This window comes from Castor canadensis, chromosome 10 (genome assembly GCF_047511655.1).
Source record: "Castor canadensis chromosome 10, mCasCan1.hap1v2, whole genome shotgun sequence".
Classification (NCBI taxonomy): domain Eukaryota; kingdom Metazoa; phylum Chordata; class Mammalia; order Rodentia; family Castoridae; genus Castor; species Castor canadensis.
In genome coordinates, this window is record NC_133395.1 from 12,332,409 (window position 1) to 12,348,534 (window position 16,126).

At 37.8% G+C, this 16,126-nt stretch overlaps 1 protein-coding gene across 30 annotated transcripts in view; it reads left to right on the forward strand.

Annotated features, from left to right (window-relative positions):
• Window positions 1–16,126, forward strand: part of Dock9 (dedicator of cytokinesis 9) — a 260,000-nt gene that overhangs the window by 140,908 nt on the left and 102,966 nt on the right. For all 30 annotated transcript variants that reach the window (XM_074043061.1, XM_074043075.1, XM_074043068.1 and 27 more), the window contains 4 exons: window positions 3,821–3,995; window positions 4,828–4,895; window positions 14,261–14,335; window positions 15,571–15,711. In XM_074043061.1, coding sequence (XP_073899162.1) covers window positions 3,821–3,995; window positions 4,828–4,895; window positions 14,261–14,335; window positions 15,571–15,711 — 459 coding nt within the window. The remainder of the gene's footprint in view (window positions 1–3,820; window positions 3,996–4,827; window positions 4,896–14,260; window positions 14,336–15,570; window positions 15,712–16,126) is intronic.

Genomic DNA, 16,126 nt, shown 5'->3' on the forward strand with positions numbered 1-16,126 from the left:
TCCGCTCCATTCTAGATGAATTGCTTCTCTGCCTTGCACAGCAGCCATCCTCGAGAGTTCCTTTGCTTTCCTCACTGTGTAGGAGTCCCTGCTTCCTGGTTCCTGAGTCTTTCTCCTTGTTCTGGTTTCTTATTTGGAGGAGACACTCTCTAGTAGCTTCCTGAGAAACTGTATGTGGTGGTAATTTTACCTTGGAACTTCAAGGGCATTGTATTGTCTTCTAGGTGCTGTTGTTGTTGGGGTGTCTGCTGTACTTCTTGTTCCCTGTTCTTCGTGATCTTCTCTTTATCTCTTGTTTTCTCATTGGTTTTGGAATTTAGGTTGTTAGGTCTTGATTTTGATGTTTTTTTGTTGTTAAGGTAGCACATACAAATAGAAAATATATAGGCAACAGACCTTGGCCTTCCTCAGTTCTTGTCACTATCTTCAACTCAGCAAAAGGGAAAGACCCTGTTTGAGTTTCCCTTCCTTGTGCCCCAGTAGGGATGCTGCCTCAAGGCAAAAGGGTGAAATGACTTCCTCTACCAGGGATCCCAGGCCAGCATTGCCTGCTGGCTCTTATCTGAGAATAGATTTTTCATCTGTTTTGGTCCACTTTTCTGATAATTATGGCTGGAAAGTAAGTCCGGATCCTGTTACTTCATTCTGGCCAGAAATAGAAGTTCGGGTCCCAAATCAGATGTCTGCAGGGGCCTAGCAGCTAGAGAAAGTGACAGAAGAGGCCTGGTTGTAAAGCAATAGGGAGTACTGGGGACTCTGACAAACTGTAGCGCACGTGCTTTGTTTAAAGGGGGCACCTGCTTCAGCTGCAGCTGAGGTTGCAAGATGATAGAAGCAGCTCAGTGTTCTCAGTGTTGCCAGAGCATCTGGATTTTCAAAACAATAGGAATAGAGACTTTTTAGTCAAGTCTTCATATCTTTAATTACTGAAAACTAATAAAACCATTGTGTTGAACCTCTCCCCTTAGATGGTACAGAACATAAAAGTGTATGTGGACCCTAGATCAAGACTGTAGCACCACATCATATTTACTGAAAATTATTTTCACTTGATAGCTAATAGGCACATGGATGTTTCTTAGCTAGCAGCCCAACATCAGGTGAAAGCTGCCAGTGCAAATAACTGAATTATGTTAGAGTATGTACACTGATAGTGCAAAGTAAGAGTGCGAAAGTGACTTATTAATGACAGTGATTTAACAAGTAGAAGCTTATGACTTTTTAGCTGAATTTTCTGGCACTCACTTTAAAAAGTTTAAAGGAAAATAAATATATTTGGCAACCTCATTTTGAGGTAGTAATTATTTTTGTCCTCTAAGAGAGTTTTGTTGCATGTCTTTAGCACAGTGTCCAGATGTTCGTAAGTGCAGCAGTCCTGAGTGATCATCTGCTCTCAGGGGAACATTTCACAATCTAAGGTTCTAATGTCAATCAAAGTCTCTTCCTTGAAATTCTTTCTTCAGATGTGGCCAATGATATTTTTTTCATTTAATTACTTGTATGTAAAGCTTCAAAAGATTAAAATAATTTGTTTTTATCCACATCTGTTTTGTTAACTGAAAACCAAAAGTTGTGACTTAAATGTTTTTTTTTTTTCAGTTATTACTTTTGGATGTTGTAAAAAGTTTATTTGATTAGTACTGTGAATTGAAAAAAATGCGTAAACTAAAACATTTTAGATAGACTCGAAAGAAGTATAATGTAGACTCTTAAGCCCTAAAAGTTTTTTAGAACCCTTGAAGTTGATTTTACTTATATTGCTGATGAAGAAACTGGAACTCACAAAGAAGGCTAATGTTATTCCCTCCACTTTTAACTTTTTAATTTTCTGTATTGTAGGTAGAAAGCTTGCCTAGCAAGCACCAGGCTCTGAATTCCAACCCCAGTATTGCCAAAGAGAGAGAGAAACAGATACAAACAGACAGACACAGAGAAAGAGAGAGAGATAGAGAGACTATCTCAAAAAACAAACATATACACATACAGTCCTGTGGAACTGTAATTCCTATGCAGGGTTGGCAAGAACTTGAGCCTCTCCCTATCTGAAAAATAACTAAAGCAAAAAATGTTTATATGTATACATATATACACATATATATTTTTATATATGTATATTTACACACAGACACACACAATATGTAAACAAAAACTTAAGGAAATAATTTTTAAATTTTTTAAGAAGAATGTATATGCATATACTAAGAAAATTTAAAAATATATATATAAACTTTAAAATTTATATATATATAAAATTTAAAAATATATATATAAACATTCATACAAAGAAACAAAACCAAAACAGGAAGGAGGAGGAGGAGAAGGAGGAGAGAGGGGGGAGCAAGAGGAGGAGAAGGGCTACAGGTATGGCTCAAGTGGCAGAGCACTTGCCTGGCAAGTGCAAGGCCCTGAGTTCAAACCCCAGTCTGAGATATGTGTGTATGTGTGTGTGTATAAAATATGCTTTGTATAATAAAAGGTTTTAAGGAAAAAAATTTAAAGCTTTATATTTAAAAAATTAATATATATATATATATATATATGAGCAAGTGACCTTTTAAAAAAATGAATAAATTAAAAACGAAATGAAAGCCATCATAAGGAAGAAAAGTAAGCCCAAGACCCTGAGTTCAAACACCAGTATCTCAAAAAAAAAAAAAAAAAAGAGTAAAAACACACACACAAGCACACAAAGAAACTGAAAAGGAAAGCAATCTTAGCCACAGTCACTTGTGTCTTAAAAAGTCCTATTGCCTCATTGAGATAACTGGTTGACCTATGTAAGGATCAGGTTTGAAAAAAAGCATTCTATTTTCTGGGTCATGGGTGAGGAGCTGGGGACTGGGGAGAGACAACTCATTTCATTTCTGGCCTTTGATTCCTTTTTTTATTATTGCCTTTGCATTTAAGTGGCAATTACTGAGCCCACAGCAGACATTCTGCACAGTAGTTTGTGTGGCTTTGCCAACAGCAGCACTTAACTTCACATTTCAGGAACAGTGCTGCAAAAAAAACGCACAGAGACCTTTGAAAGGGTCACCCTGTACCTGACATCTATGCTGAGAAGCTTGCATGGGGGCTGTGGGTAACCAGCTGGAGTTTCAGTGGATATAGGGGAGCCATTCTGCCTCCCTGAGTCTGGAGGAAATTTGTAATTTCTCATCATTCAGCCTATTCTTGTTCCGTGTTCTTCAGAGGTGAATCTATCTAGTGTGGTCAACCTGAGCCAATTTTACTCTCCAAGAGACATTTGCCTAAACATAGTACAATCTGCAGGATAGCCTCTCACAACAAAAAATGTTCCATCTGTGTGTCAGCTATACTGAGGTTGACAAACCCTGGTCCAGTGCATGTTCATCCTCCATCTTGTAATGCATGTGGACAGGTGTTTATACTGGACACGTGAAATGGCTATGCAAGCAGTTCACATTCCTTTTGGGATTCATAAATGATTAGAAAGTTTCAGAAAAGTAAGTCAACAAATATTTTTCAAGTGCTCATTTGTACCAGACAGTGTTCTAAAGATTAAACCTGTAGCTTTGGACAGAAAGAATGGGAACTCTCTGCTCTTGAAGAACTTCCAATTTATTCCAAGGGACACACAAAAACTAAGATTAATGTTTAAGAAAATGAATGAGTCTGATGAAAAAATAAAACTCCAGAGAAATAAAGCCGAGAAAGCAGTGACGGGAGTTGATGGTGGGGGAGTTTCCAGTTTTAAATAGCTTGATGGGGAAACCAATGAGATAGCACCTGCCAGCAAATAAGGCAAATTATTGTCAGGCAGTTCCAAATGTATCTTTTCACCCCTTTTCCATTTCAGAACAACAAAGTCAGGCGTTTTGCTTTTGAGCTCAAGATGCAAGACAAAAGTAGTTACCTTTTGGCAGCAGACAGTGAGGTAGAAATGGAAGAATGGATCACAGTTCTAAACAAGATTCTTCAGCTCAACTTTGAAGCTGCAATGCAAGAAAAGCGAAACGGAGACTCTCATGAAGGTAGGCATGCACACCTTGGGCCAACGACTCCACAGTGGGGATGTAGGAAGAGAAGTACTGCACAGGTAGGTGGGACAGACAGCCTGTGAGCAAGGATTGTGTCACATTAGAATTTGTGAAATCACAAACTGGAAAGAGTCACACGGAGGAAGCAGAGACAAAGACTTGGATGTGAGTCCTAACAGTACTACTTTTCAGCTGTGTGAACTTGGACAAACTAGTTAGGTTTTCTGAGCCTCATTTACTTGCCTATAAAGTGGAGATAATAATGAACTGGAAGAATGAATTTTAAAATGTAGCTCAAGTCCCTATCATAGACTCCACTCTTAAGATATTAGAGTTGTTATTATTACCATTCATAATATCTTTTGAAAATTTCAAGACAAAGTTAGGATGGGCAGGAGCTTCATATTAAATTGAAAAGTTTTGCAGTTTTTGGCAACTCATGTTATAGTTCAAGCCCTCAGGTGATTCTCATCCCCGGCTGACCCCCAGAAGTGGTTGGGAGTTTATAAGAAAAAGAAAAAAAAATTCCTGTTTCCTTGGTCCTGCAAAAGATTCTAATTGGGTTTGACTGAGTGGGGGGCTGATGCTCACAGCCAGCATCAGCTCCTTTTAGCTCAAATCTGACGCACTGTATGTTGACATTTCTGCCTCTTATCACTGGGCCTGGCTGTCAATTTTTCAAAGACCCCAGGTGTTTCTAATGTGCTTCCAGAGTTAAGAACCAAGGCATCCAGGGTACATGTAAAAGAAACAGTCTTCCTCCTGCTGCTTTAAATAAAATACTTTCAATTACACATAACTTGGGAAATTTGTTTTACCATTTTAGATGATGAACAAAGCAAACTGGAAGGCTCTGGCTCCAGTTTCGATAGCTACCTGCCTGAACTTGCCAAGGTAACTTTACGTTAAAGCTTTTGCTCTTCATTGAATGCTACTGAAATGTTTCTTGTTTTATGAGTTTACCTAGAATGAAATCTCTTAAAATAGTAAGTTATGTTGTGATTACCACTATTTTCTGATCTGAATATGAAGTGGTGTGAAATATATTGCTGACTGAATGGGACTTCAGTCAGTTTTCCAGAAAGCACCCTATAAAATATTCTTTTTTTAAAAAAAAGTTATTCTTTAAGTGTTTTCCCCCTCATAATATTTAATACTGCATTACATGTATTGAAGAAATAGCCAAAATTCCTAAGTGAGTGTTCTCAGTATAATCTGGCACTGTGTTTACAAAGAGTAACTCCCTCTTAGCAGCTTACTGCCATGATTCCAAAGAGAGCAGACGTGGTGATCTTGTCACTAGGCTAAGGCGGGTTACCTACCTTACAGAACTGGTTCCTAGTGCTTGCTTCAACAGCACATATACTGAAATTAGAGCTTTTTCCTGGGTTACTCTTAAAGAAAACAACAACGACAAAACAAAAAAAACAGGCTATTCCTGGTTTTACCATTTTGAGAAACTGAAAGGTACCAGAAAAGGACAAGGAAAGCAAAACAACCATATTGCTACATCTGCTGTTACATTGTCTTTTTAGCACCTGAATTTTTTTTTAAAAAGAAATCAGTGATTGTTAAAGTACTTTTTAAACACTTATTCCTGTTCTCTTCCTTACAATCCATCCAGAGACAGCCACTATTATAAATTTGACTTCCATTTCATTTTTATGTCTTTACAAATGCGTTTATTATAGTAATATGTGTGGTGTATGTTTGACAATGTTACATAAATGCTAACATACTATACATTTTATTCTCTCCTTGTTTTAGAAGAATGTTTAATTCAGCCTTGAGAGTCGTATTCTAGCTTAGGATATAGATCTGGTTCATCCCTTTTATTGCACCATATAAACATTTTCTTTTAGCTGTTCTATTATTTCCATTTTTTCTACTATGAACAATACTACAATGTATTCCTTGTACTTTTCTTCTTGTGTGTATCTATGAATGATTCTTTTTTAAAAGAGAGAAATGTCTTTGTCTTCTCTAGCCCTTTATATTCTTGCTCTGTTACTGCTTTTCAATTTTTTTTTATAATACAGTGAAATAGTGACCCTAAACACCCACATCTTAAACACTATAATAGGAACATGGTTTATCTATATAGGATTATAAACAGAGAAGCATTCATCATTGACCTTTATTTTGAGACAACATGGCTGTTGTCAAACAAAAATATCTTTTCCCGGGGTAGGACTTAGAGTGTTGTTTTTCTTTAGGACTTGACTGTTTCCACAGATCTTTTTAGCACCTGCCTATTAAAGCTAACTTTAGAGCCACCATTATAACCTCCTAGTCTGGGAAGCATCTTGGCTTATGTGTTTTTGTTTTTATGTTAGGATTTTTATTTTTATTTTTTTGTGCTGCTGGGGATCAAACCCAAGGCCTTTCCTAGTTTAACTAGGCAAGTGCTCTACCACTGAGCTACATCCCCTGCCTTGTCATGTTGGAAAACTCTGTGTATCATACTTTGCATTGAGATTTGCTTTTTTCTTTTTTGTCTGGATGTTTGGGGGTTCAAATTTTTCAAATCAAAATGTTTAAACCGAATTGGGTTTTAGTTTATTGAAGCAGATAATGTATATGATACAACCTAGAGTTCAGAAAGTAACTTTCTACACTAACTGTGTGAAAAGAATGGATACCTAAGAGAAATGGCATATTATTCGAGCCTAATTTTGATTAATTAGAAATCCATATTTTTCCTGTGAAGACACTGTCGGAGTTGTGCTCTCTTTTCTTCTCTCATTACCTGCCCAACATAATTCATTCAGTATTGCTTGATCCTCAGACCTAGAGAGATGTATATATTTTTACACACACATGTATACAAACACTGATGTTTTTATTTTTTAATTTAACATACTCAAAATTATTTTCAAACTGGGATTTAAAACCAAGTTAGCTGAAGCCATTTTATTTGGTAAAATCAATTTAATTGGTTTCAGTGCCCATTTTTTACTTTTCATCTTGTTTTAATTTCTGTCCTTTTTTTTATTGAATTGTAATTTATATAAATTATGTATACATATATATACACATTTATATATAATATATACATAAAGTATGTGTGTGTATGTTGCATTGTCATGTAAAACATATTTCTTACTTTGGGTCATGGTCAAAGCCTGACAAATGCAGCAGCATAAGGGTCTTTATTGTGTTTTTCCCTCAGCTCTCAGATGTTTCATAAATATTTTTATTTAAGAAGGTAGAAAAGGGCCTAAGGTAGTTTTTCAAAGGGAAAAACAATGAAGAAAATTAAGATGCGTTGTCATTTACCCAGCATGCTGCCACCAGGTTGTTGGAAGTGGATATCTGTTACCCGTGCCTCTTACTGACCTGATCAGTGGTGTGCAGTGTGTGGGCCCATGCTGGTCCCTTCACAGTCTATCTGGATCCCAGCTGTTTATCATCCCCCTGTAGTGCATCTAGAATGTGGGTTTTTGTGCCTGTTGAGAAAGCATAGGAATAGACTGATGACTGGTCATCCTGTTTTTGTGATCAATGGATTCCATGGTTGGAGACTCGGAGATTGAAGTGTGTATGGGGTAGGGTAGGGGCATGAGGGAAGAGAGAGGGGAAGCACACAGCTACGCATCCAGGAAGAGATTAGCCAGGGGAAGAAGAGATAAAGAGGTTAATACCAGGAAAGGAAAGTACAAGAAAGGGTCAAGTGGGAGGCTGGGCCACAGATAAGATTACAGAGAAAAGCCTAGAAGACAATGGGTGTTGGCAGAAGGCAATTGAAGGTGTAATTGAATGACCCTCCTCTCTCATCAGCTCCTCTTTCTGCTCTTTCTGCCTCACTCATCCTGTCGCCCCTGCTTTTGTTTTCCACTGTGACTGAGACACAGCCAAACAGGATATCATTGACAGGAAGTTATTTTAGTGCAAAAATAACTGATGTTTCAATATGGTGTGAGTAAAATGGAACTTAGGTTTTCAGGATATTTTGTGTGTTCTTGGAGCTTATGTTTTGTACATTTAGTACTGAACATCATTGTTGTTTTCCTATCAGGAGGCATGCTGTAGCTACTCTAAAACTTGTACTTTTCCTCCTATTGTCTAGTATGGAACCAAACAATTTTGTTGTGAGTATAACAAGATATATAGCACCAGTCTTATAAACAGTCTGTATACATGGGTTAGTTAAATTGATCTCGTTTAGAAAGTCAGGGAGTATGTTTATTACAGTGCTATTCACAATAGCCAAGCTATGGAAATAGCCAAGATGCCCCACTACTAATGAATGGATTAAGAAAATGTGGTATTTGTCCACAATGGAATTTTACTCAGCCATGAAGAAGAATGAAATCTTATCATTCACAAGTAAATGGATGGAACTGGAGAACTTCTGAGTGAAGTTAGCCAGGCTCAGAAGACCAAAAATTATATGTTCTCCCTCGTATGCGGACTTTAGACCTAAAACAAATGCAGTAATATTATTAGACATGGGTCACACGCTAAGGGGAGAACACATACAAGAGAAATACAGAAAGGTAGGAAACCCAAAACTTGAAAGTGTTTGATGTGCCCACTGCAGAGGGGCTAATATAGTAATCTTAAACTGACAGAGGTCAATATGGGAGGGTGACTGGGAAGTAGTCAAGAGGTCGGGCAGAGATGAATCAATTCAGGTTGTAATACACTTGTGCATGGAAGCAATGCTAGGAATCTCTCTGTTTAGCTATCCTTATGTCAACTACCAAAAATGCTTTGTCTTTCTTATTATTGCTTATGTCTTCTCTTCAACAAAATTGGAGAAAAGGGCAGAACAGGTTCTGCCTGGAAGCTGGGGGGAGAGGGAGGGGGTGAGGAGCAGGGGGGAGAAATGGCCCAAACAATGTATGCACATATGAATAAATGAATAAAAAATAAATTAAAAAAACAGTTTTAAAAAAGAAGCAATGCTGAAAACAAAAACAAGTCAGGGAGTAACATGATCAGGTTACAGACCTGGTTACACTTATATTAAGTCACACTGGAACATATATGAATGTAGTATGAAGAAACCCTCATGGTCCCCCTCCCATCTCTTCCATTTTGGAACTTTGTTTCTGTACACAAAGAACAGTGGCTCACTCTTAATTTAGTCTCCGCATGTGGTTCTGAAAAAGAGACAGTTTCATGTTACTCCAAAATTGCTCATATCCTATTTCCTTACCAACTTTTTGAGTGTATGAACTTATCTCTCTAGGTAAACCTTCCATGATTGAATACAGGACAAAGCATGATGTCTCAATCTTTATAGTGTCATTGAGTTTGAGTAAAGGTTACAGACCAAGCAACAGAACTCTTTAGAACCAAAACGGTCTCACAGACATCTTTCCTGATTTTTAAAATCAAATCTTTAATAAATACTTCCTTCTGCATGCCCCAATCCAGAAATTGATGTCATTGTATTATAATACAAAGGAATTGACAGTGGTTGTATTTGTGAGATCAACTGAAGTTCCATTTCTGGGCCTCCTTGTTCTATAATGCTGTATCTTAGCTTTGTGACATGAGAGGTAATGGTCCTATTAAGTTGGATACTTTAGAAATTGTGGAAATGTATTATGATAGCCCTTTAAATTTAAAAGAATGTTTTCCAACCTCAAAATATTTTGCAAGTCTTCCTATTCCAATTCATTCTATTTAAATGATCCAACAGTCAAACAATATTTTTCTGATATCTCACCCTCAGAATAAGATGCTGTTTTGCCAGTCTTTGATTTTTATTGTTTTATCTGCTCACAAATAAACTTAAGACAGAGTATGCTCTTTCTGGAAACTCTTCAATGTTTGTCCCGTAACTACTTAAGACAAAGAAGAAAACATGGTTAGGTGTGTCATTTAGAGTTTACAAGATGGGGCAAGGGAATAGTCTGTTTTAGTCCAGTCATTTTCTTCTTTGACATCTAGGCAAGTTCTAGTTTCTACATAGATTAGCTCTGCCATTGTCTGTTTTCCTGTCCATTCCGCTCTCATTCTCCTTTTCTCTCCCATGAACCCAAAATAGAAAATGGCTATGGACAGGATGGTGGCAGCAATATGTTTGAGGACAACTTAGTCAGTTCTTTCTATAACCACAATATGGATTGGAGCACGGGCTATTTTAAGAATTGAGCTGGTTTTTGTCACTTTATAGAGTTCTCAAATACAACTATTTAATTTATTGTCTTATTAAAATTTTAATTAAAATTACCTTCAAAAGTAATTTTTAAAGTATGCTTGCTATAAGTGAAATTCCCTAGCACTGTATAAAGAAAAGTGCATCTTTTTCCTTCATCCTCCATTCTCACATCGCTGAGAACACTTGTGATTCTGTTTTCACCCAACCGATTGCTCACAGAATTCGTACACACATATGTAGGGGTTTTTAGTTATATTCTAAAATTTTGTTTGTGATTTATGCATTATTTTGAAAATTGTTCTGTCACTTAAAAATATTTCATAAGGTCCTCTGTGGGTCAGTAGAGGATCTAGTTTACTCATTTGCATAGCAAGTTTGCAGTCATAAAGTCAGCTGCATAATATTTCAGCTGTGGATATTGAATAATTAATTCAGCCTTATCTCTGTTAATCAACATTTGGATTGTTTTCTGTTTTCAGACTTCACAAATTGCACAGTAAACATAATGATATTAAATACCTACACTCTTATTTTACTAGGAGAATTGTCCCAAACTGGGATTTCTGGGTAAAAGGTTATTTTGTTTCAAGTGCTTTAAATATTTCCCAAAAGGTTATTGCGATTCACATTCCTGTTTCTCTGCATTGCTGTCAGAGTGAAAAATGATATTTTATTGTGCTTTAATTTATGTTTTGCTGCTTAGTAGTGACATTTTCCTTATTTTCATATATTTATTACCCTTTGAGTTTCTTCTTTCTCTCTAATCTTCCTATTTATTTTCTTCTTTCTAGTTTTTTTTTTTTCTTTTACCTTGTGTGATAGATAGTGAAAGGTCGTGTGTGCTCTGAAGCTGGACAGCCTAGGTCAGAGCCCAAGCTTTGATTTACTGTTGTGAGACTTTAGTCAGAGCACTTCACCCCCAAGCCTTAGTGTCTTTTAATGAGCTGATAACAGTAACTGCCCTTGTAGGCTCTATCAGTTGTATCTGAGTTTGTGTTTGGTTGGTTGGTTGGTTTTTGTGGTGCTGGGAATTGAAGTCAGATTCTCATGCATTTTGGGCAAGTGTTCTACCACTGAGCTACACCCCAGCCCTAGGTAGTATAAATTTCAAATGGGCATTAATGTTGACATCTGACATATAGATGTTAGCTATAATCAGTAAGTATCAGCTTCCATCATCACTGTTACTTCAGATGCTTATTACCATCTGGCCACTGTGAAGTTCTACCCTTGCTGAGTCATGTGTTCTGTCCTCCTGTGTCTTACTTAGCAGTTTCCTTAGTAACTATCTGCTGGGCTTTCTCTCTGTTTGGTGCACCATCCCAAGCCTTGGGAAGGATCAGAGGAATTTTAAGAAGCTGAATTTGCCTTTTATCTACCTCTAAATTATAGTTTTTAGACTGTTGCATCCAAATTTGTCCCTTCTTTCCCATTAGAGAATCTCTGTGTGAAGAATATATTCATTGGTATTAGCAGCAATCTCAGGATGTTTTGTAGACACATTTTGGCTATCAGTTGCTTTGCTTGTTTTTAGTATGTCTAATTCCCTGTTTGTTCTCTAATTAAATGGCGCTCATAGCAGTTTTTCTTGCTGTACTAATTTCTCATCTCCCAGCATGGTCAACATGAGACAACAGGTGTCTTTCAGAAAAGGCACCAGGACTTGTGTCTATATTAAGAGCCCATTGCTTTACAGTAGTTTCTGAGATCACAGTGTTTGCCTTTGTTGAAGTACTCAACAGCTGATTCAGAAGTACCATACATTACTGTTGGTGGTGGCTTATCACACCTAGGGCTGACAGTTTGTTAGGAAATATCACAGGCAGTATGCAGTGTACAGCACACTCTGAGTTTAGTTAAATCCATTCCTCTTGTGTATATTCTATCTCTTTTGATGTGAAAAATTAGGAAAAGCGATCAGCAACATGGAGTGAATTGAAGTGATCTCACCTTCCATATGGCGAGAGCCTTCCTCAACTAGGCACATAATTTACCCCGAAAACGTGAATGACATTTGTGGGAATGCCCCTTCACCACTAGAAGCCTTTGCTCTCATAGATAGCATCAAGATGAACTTTGTTGCTGTGCGCTGATGGCTCATACCTGTAGTCCTAGCTACTTGGAATGCTGTGATCGGGAGGATCAAGCTCAAGGCAAGCCTGGAAAAATAGTTTGTGAGACTCCATCTCCAAAATAACCAGAGCAAAATGCTGGAGGTGTGGTTCAAGCAGTGGGATGCCTGCTTTATAAGCATCAAGCCCTGAATTCAAACCCCAGTCCCACCCCACCCCCCCCAAAAAAAAACCTTGTTGGAGCAAGAGACTTTGCCATCATCTTGTTCAACATTTTCACTCAGAAATGAAAATGAAGTCTAGGGAGGCTAAGTAGCTTGCACAGGTAGTTAACAGCTAAACTAACCTACAGATACAACAAGATACCTTCTCCACTACGGCTGTCAATGCCCTCATTGTCAGGCGCTAAGATGTGACTCTTACCTTTGGGGGAGGTACCAAATAAGACTGAACATCTTACTCTGACTCCATAAACTTAACTGTGGGTTTGAGAGTATAGCAGAGAATTCTGACTACCAAGAAGAATAAGCTATGGATTTAGAGGGACCAACCATGATAAATAATGAGAATAGAGATTACTTGTATTTGTGAATATTTTAGAAGCCTCTTTTTTTCCACAAATCCCATACTTCCTCCTCCAACTTAGCCACTCTGCGTCACTTGCTTGCTGTGGTTTCCCTCCTGTCCGTCCCTTCAGTGTTGGAGTGCCTAGGATTCAGCCCTGAGACTTATCTCCACATTCTCCCCCAGGGAACCTCCACCACCCCCCGGACTTCTATTCCCACCTGCATGCTGATGTTCTCCAGCCTTCCTTTCTGTCTTGTGCTTCTCCTCATGCCTCTTGCTGTCTGCTGGATGTTTCCAGTTGGAAATTCCACAGGCATCTCCACACTCCACTTTGTTTAGCATCTTTTCCACAGACTTGCTCTTTTTTTCTTAAATTCTCTATTTCAGTTAATAGAGTCACCAATCAGCAGGCTACCCAAGATGGAAATGTGAGATGTTTTTATGGCCCCTGTTGTGAGACTGGGAATGTGGTCACAACTCAAGAAAGATACCACGACCTCCTAGTCTTACTGTGTTTAATTCATTGTTTCAACCCTCCAACGTGATGCTCCTATATAATACAGGTGTCATTATGTTATTTCTTCTTTAACTGTTGCAGGATATTTTGCGTTCTGTGTCCTTAGCATACAAGTCTCTTTACTTTTTCCCACCATGCCCAACCATTCAGTTGTAGTGAATGACTTGATCATTGCTTATTTGTAGTTTGTCCCTTTGCACACACAGTGGCCCCCCCCCCCCCCCAGAATGTGCTAGTCCTTCAAGATGGGCTTTCCTCTGAGTGGTCTTTCCTGACTACCATCCTCTAGGCCAGGAAAGCTTCCACTTACTTTAAGCTTTCTTTTGTCATTCTTATTCCGTTTACCCAGTGTGTCCCCAGGGTAGGAATTTGCTCATCTATGTTCCTTTCTCCAGTGCCTGGCCCATGGTGAGTGCTCAGTGAGTGTTTATTGAATGAATTAGCATCTTGTTCAAGATCTGTAGCAGTTATCTCTCCCCCACCATTCAAAATGTATTCCCTCCTCTTCCCCTCTTTATATCCTCCCTTTTAAACTGGACCCTACTCAAACTTCCTGCTATGAGAAGGGCTCATTTCCATACTCAGGGTCTGTCTTTCTGTGCATCCTTTCTAGTCAGGCTGGAATGTTCCCATTTTCCTCCTGGCTAAATTCTGTCCCTTTGTTCAAGACCTGTCCCATATTTCATTACTCTATAAAACATCTTTAACAGTTTGATGCTTAATTATTCTTTTTTGCTTTCTATGGATTGTTTTTGACTTTACAAGTTGTTATCAGTTTTATAAGGACAGGGCATTTACATTGTATGCTGCATATTCCACAGTCTATACCTGTTTGCTGACCTACACCTGCCTCTCAAAGATGAGACAGGATTGTCTAACAGGATGGGTCTTCAGGATGGAGCATATCTCAAACATATTTGAGTACCTCTGTTTAAAAAAAAAAAAAAGGAATTTTGTCAAATGTAATTTATATTTATCTTGTTATCAGAGTGCCAGAGAAGCAGAAATCAAACTGAAAAGTGAAAGCAGAGTTAAACTTTTTTATTTGGACCCAGATGCCCAGGTAAGATGCATTGATGGGGAGGAAAAAATATTTGGTTCTTGTTTATTTATTTGCCTTATTTGTTTTGGATTGTCAAGTAGGTATAACAGTACAGAAAATTTGGGGAAAAGAAGAAAAATAAAAACTATGTTCTCACCACCATAGCATAACTACTGTGAATATTCAACCTTTGGTACATTATTGAATATTGAGAGAGATTTACCCATGAGCATTCTCAAATCCACAGGATCATCTGATTTACCTGTTACAATTACCACTAGAAATAGCAAGTATCACTGCCAACACCCAGGAGGCAGTGAGAGTGCCCAACTAGGCCAGGCTCAGTCCTAGATACAAACCTGTCAGTGCGTGCAGCCCACATCCATGGCCCAGCGAAGTCCAAACTCAATGTGGCAAGTGCCCTTAAGGCCTCCCACGACAGCAGGCACCTCACTGCTGCTTGAAAGGAACGCAGGTTTTGGTGTGTCTCATCCCAAACATTTTCTCTCTTTGTCTGTGTTCCTTTTTGTAGAACTTCTTTTCTCATTTGACTTTAATGATAAGTGCTTTTCTATGTTTCTTTCACAGAGCCCGCAACCATGTACACATGTAGGTGTGCACACGTGTGCGTGTGTGTGTGTTTCTACTCAAATATATAGAACATAAAATTCTAACCATTTTTAATACACAGATCAGTGGCATTAAGTCCATTCTCATTGTATAAACATGACCACTACCTATTTCCAGAACTTTTCCATTTTTCCAAACTGAAATTTTCTGTCAAATAAAATTCCCCATTCTTCCTTTACCACCAAGCTCCTGATAACCTCTTTCCTACTTTTCGTCTCTATGAATTTGCCTGTTTTAGGAACCTCATGTATTGAATCATACAGTATTTGTCCTTTTATGTTTTGCTTCTTTATGGCTGATTGATACTCCATTGTATATGCATGCATATATATATACATCACATTTTATGTATCCATACACAAATATTAATGAACACTTAAGTTGTTTGTAACAATAATTTTGGGGGGTACTTGGACTGCTTGAGCCATGGCTCCAGCCCTATAACCATAATTTTAAGCCCTGCATAGTCACCCATTAAGTAGGTCTATCATAAAATAGTAACACTGTTGTGAGTAATGAGTGCATACAGCATGTTCATATTTTAGGCAGTTTCATTTGGATACATTTATGAGGTTATTTTTCTAACTGTGTGCATAATATATTTATATTTACATTTTCTTTTAAAGAGACTTGATTTCGCATCAGTTGAGCCAGAAGTGAAGCCATTTGAAGAGAAGTTTGGAAAAAGGATTCTTGTCAAGTGCAATGATTTATCTTTCAATTTGCAATGTTGTGTTGCTGAAAATGAAGAAGGACCCACTACGAATGTAATTTTCCTTTTTAAGAATAGAGGTTCATTTAATGTTTGAAGAGTTTAGAAGCAACAGGTTTCCTATTCCAGTGCAAATTAAGTAGAATCTTAATTCCTAGTACCAAAACAGTGCAGTTGTTTAGATTAGGATGTATTTGGAGGGTTGCTCAGCCTGCAGGGCCAGGATGTTTGTGACTATGGATAAGATGGTAGGTTTATGCTCAGTGTTCCAGGAAATGGATTTCATCTTAGAAGCCTGAGGGAGAGCAACCGTCTGTTTTTGTGGAGCCTACATTAAATAGCAAAGCACATGAAGGTAAAATAATGTAGTTTACATCCTAAAATGTTTTATAACCTAATTCTCTGTGTGGCTAAGGACAGCACTATTTATCTCTAGCGGTAATTTATTGTAACAATCATAAATAGGTCTT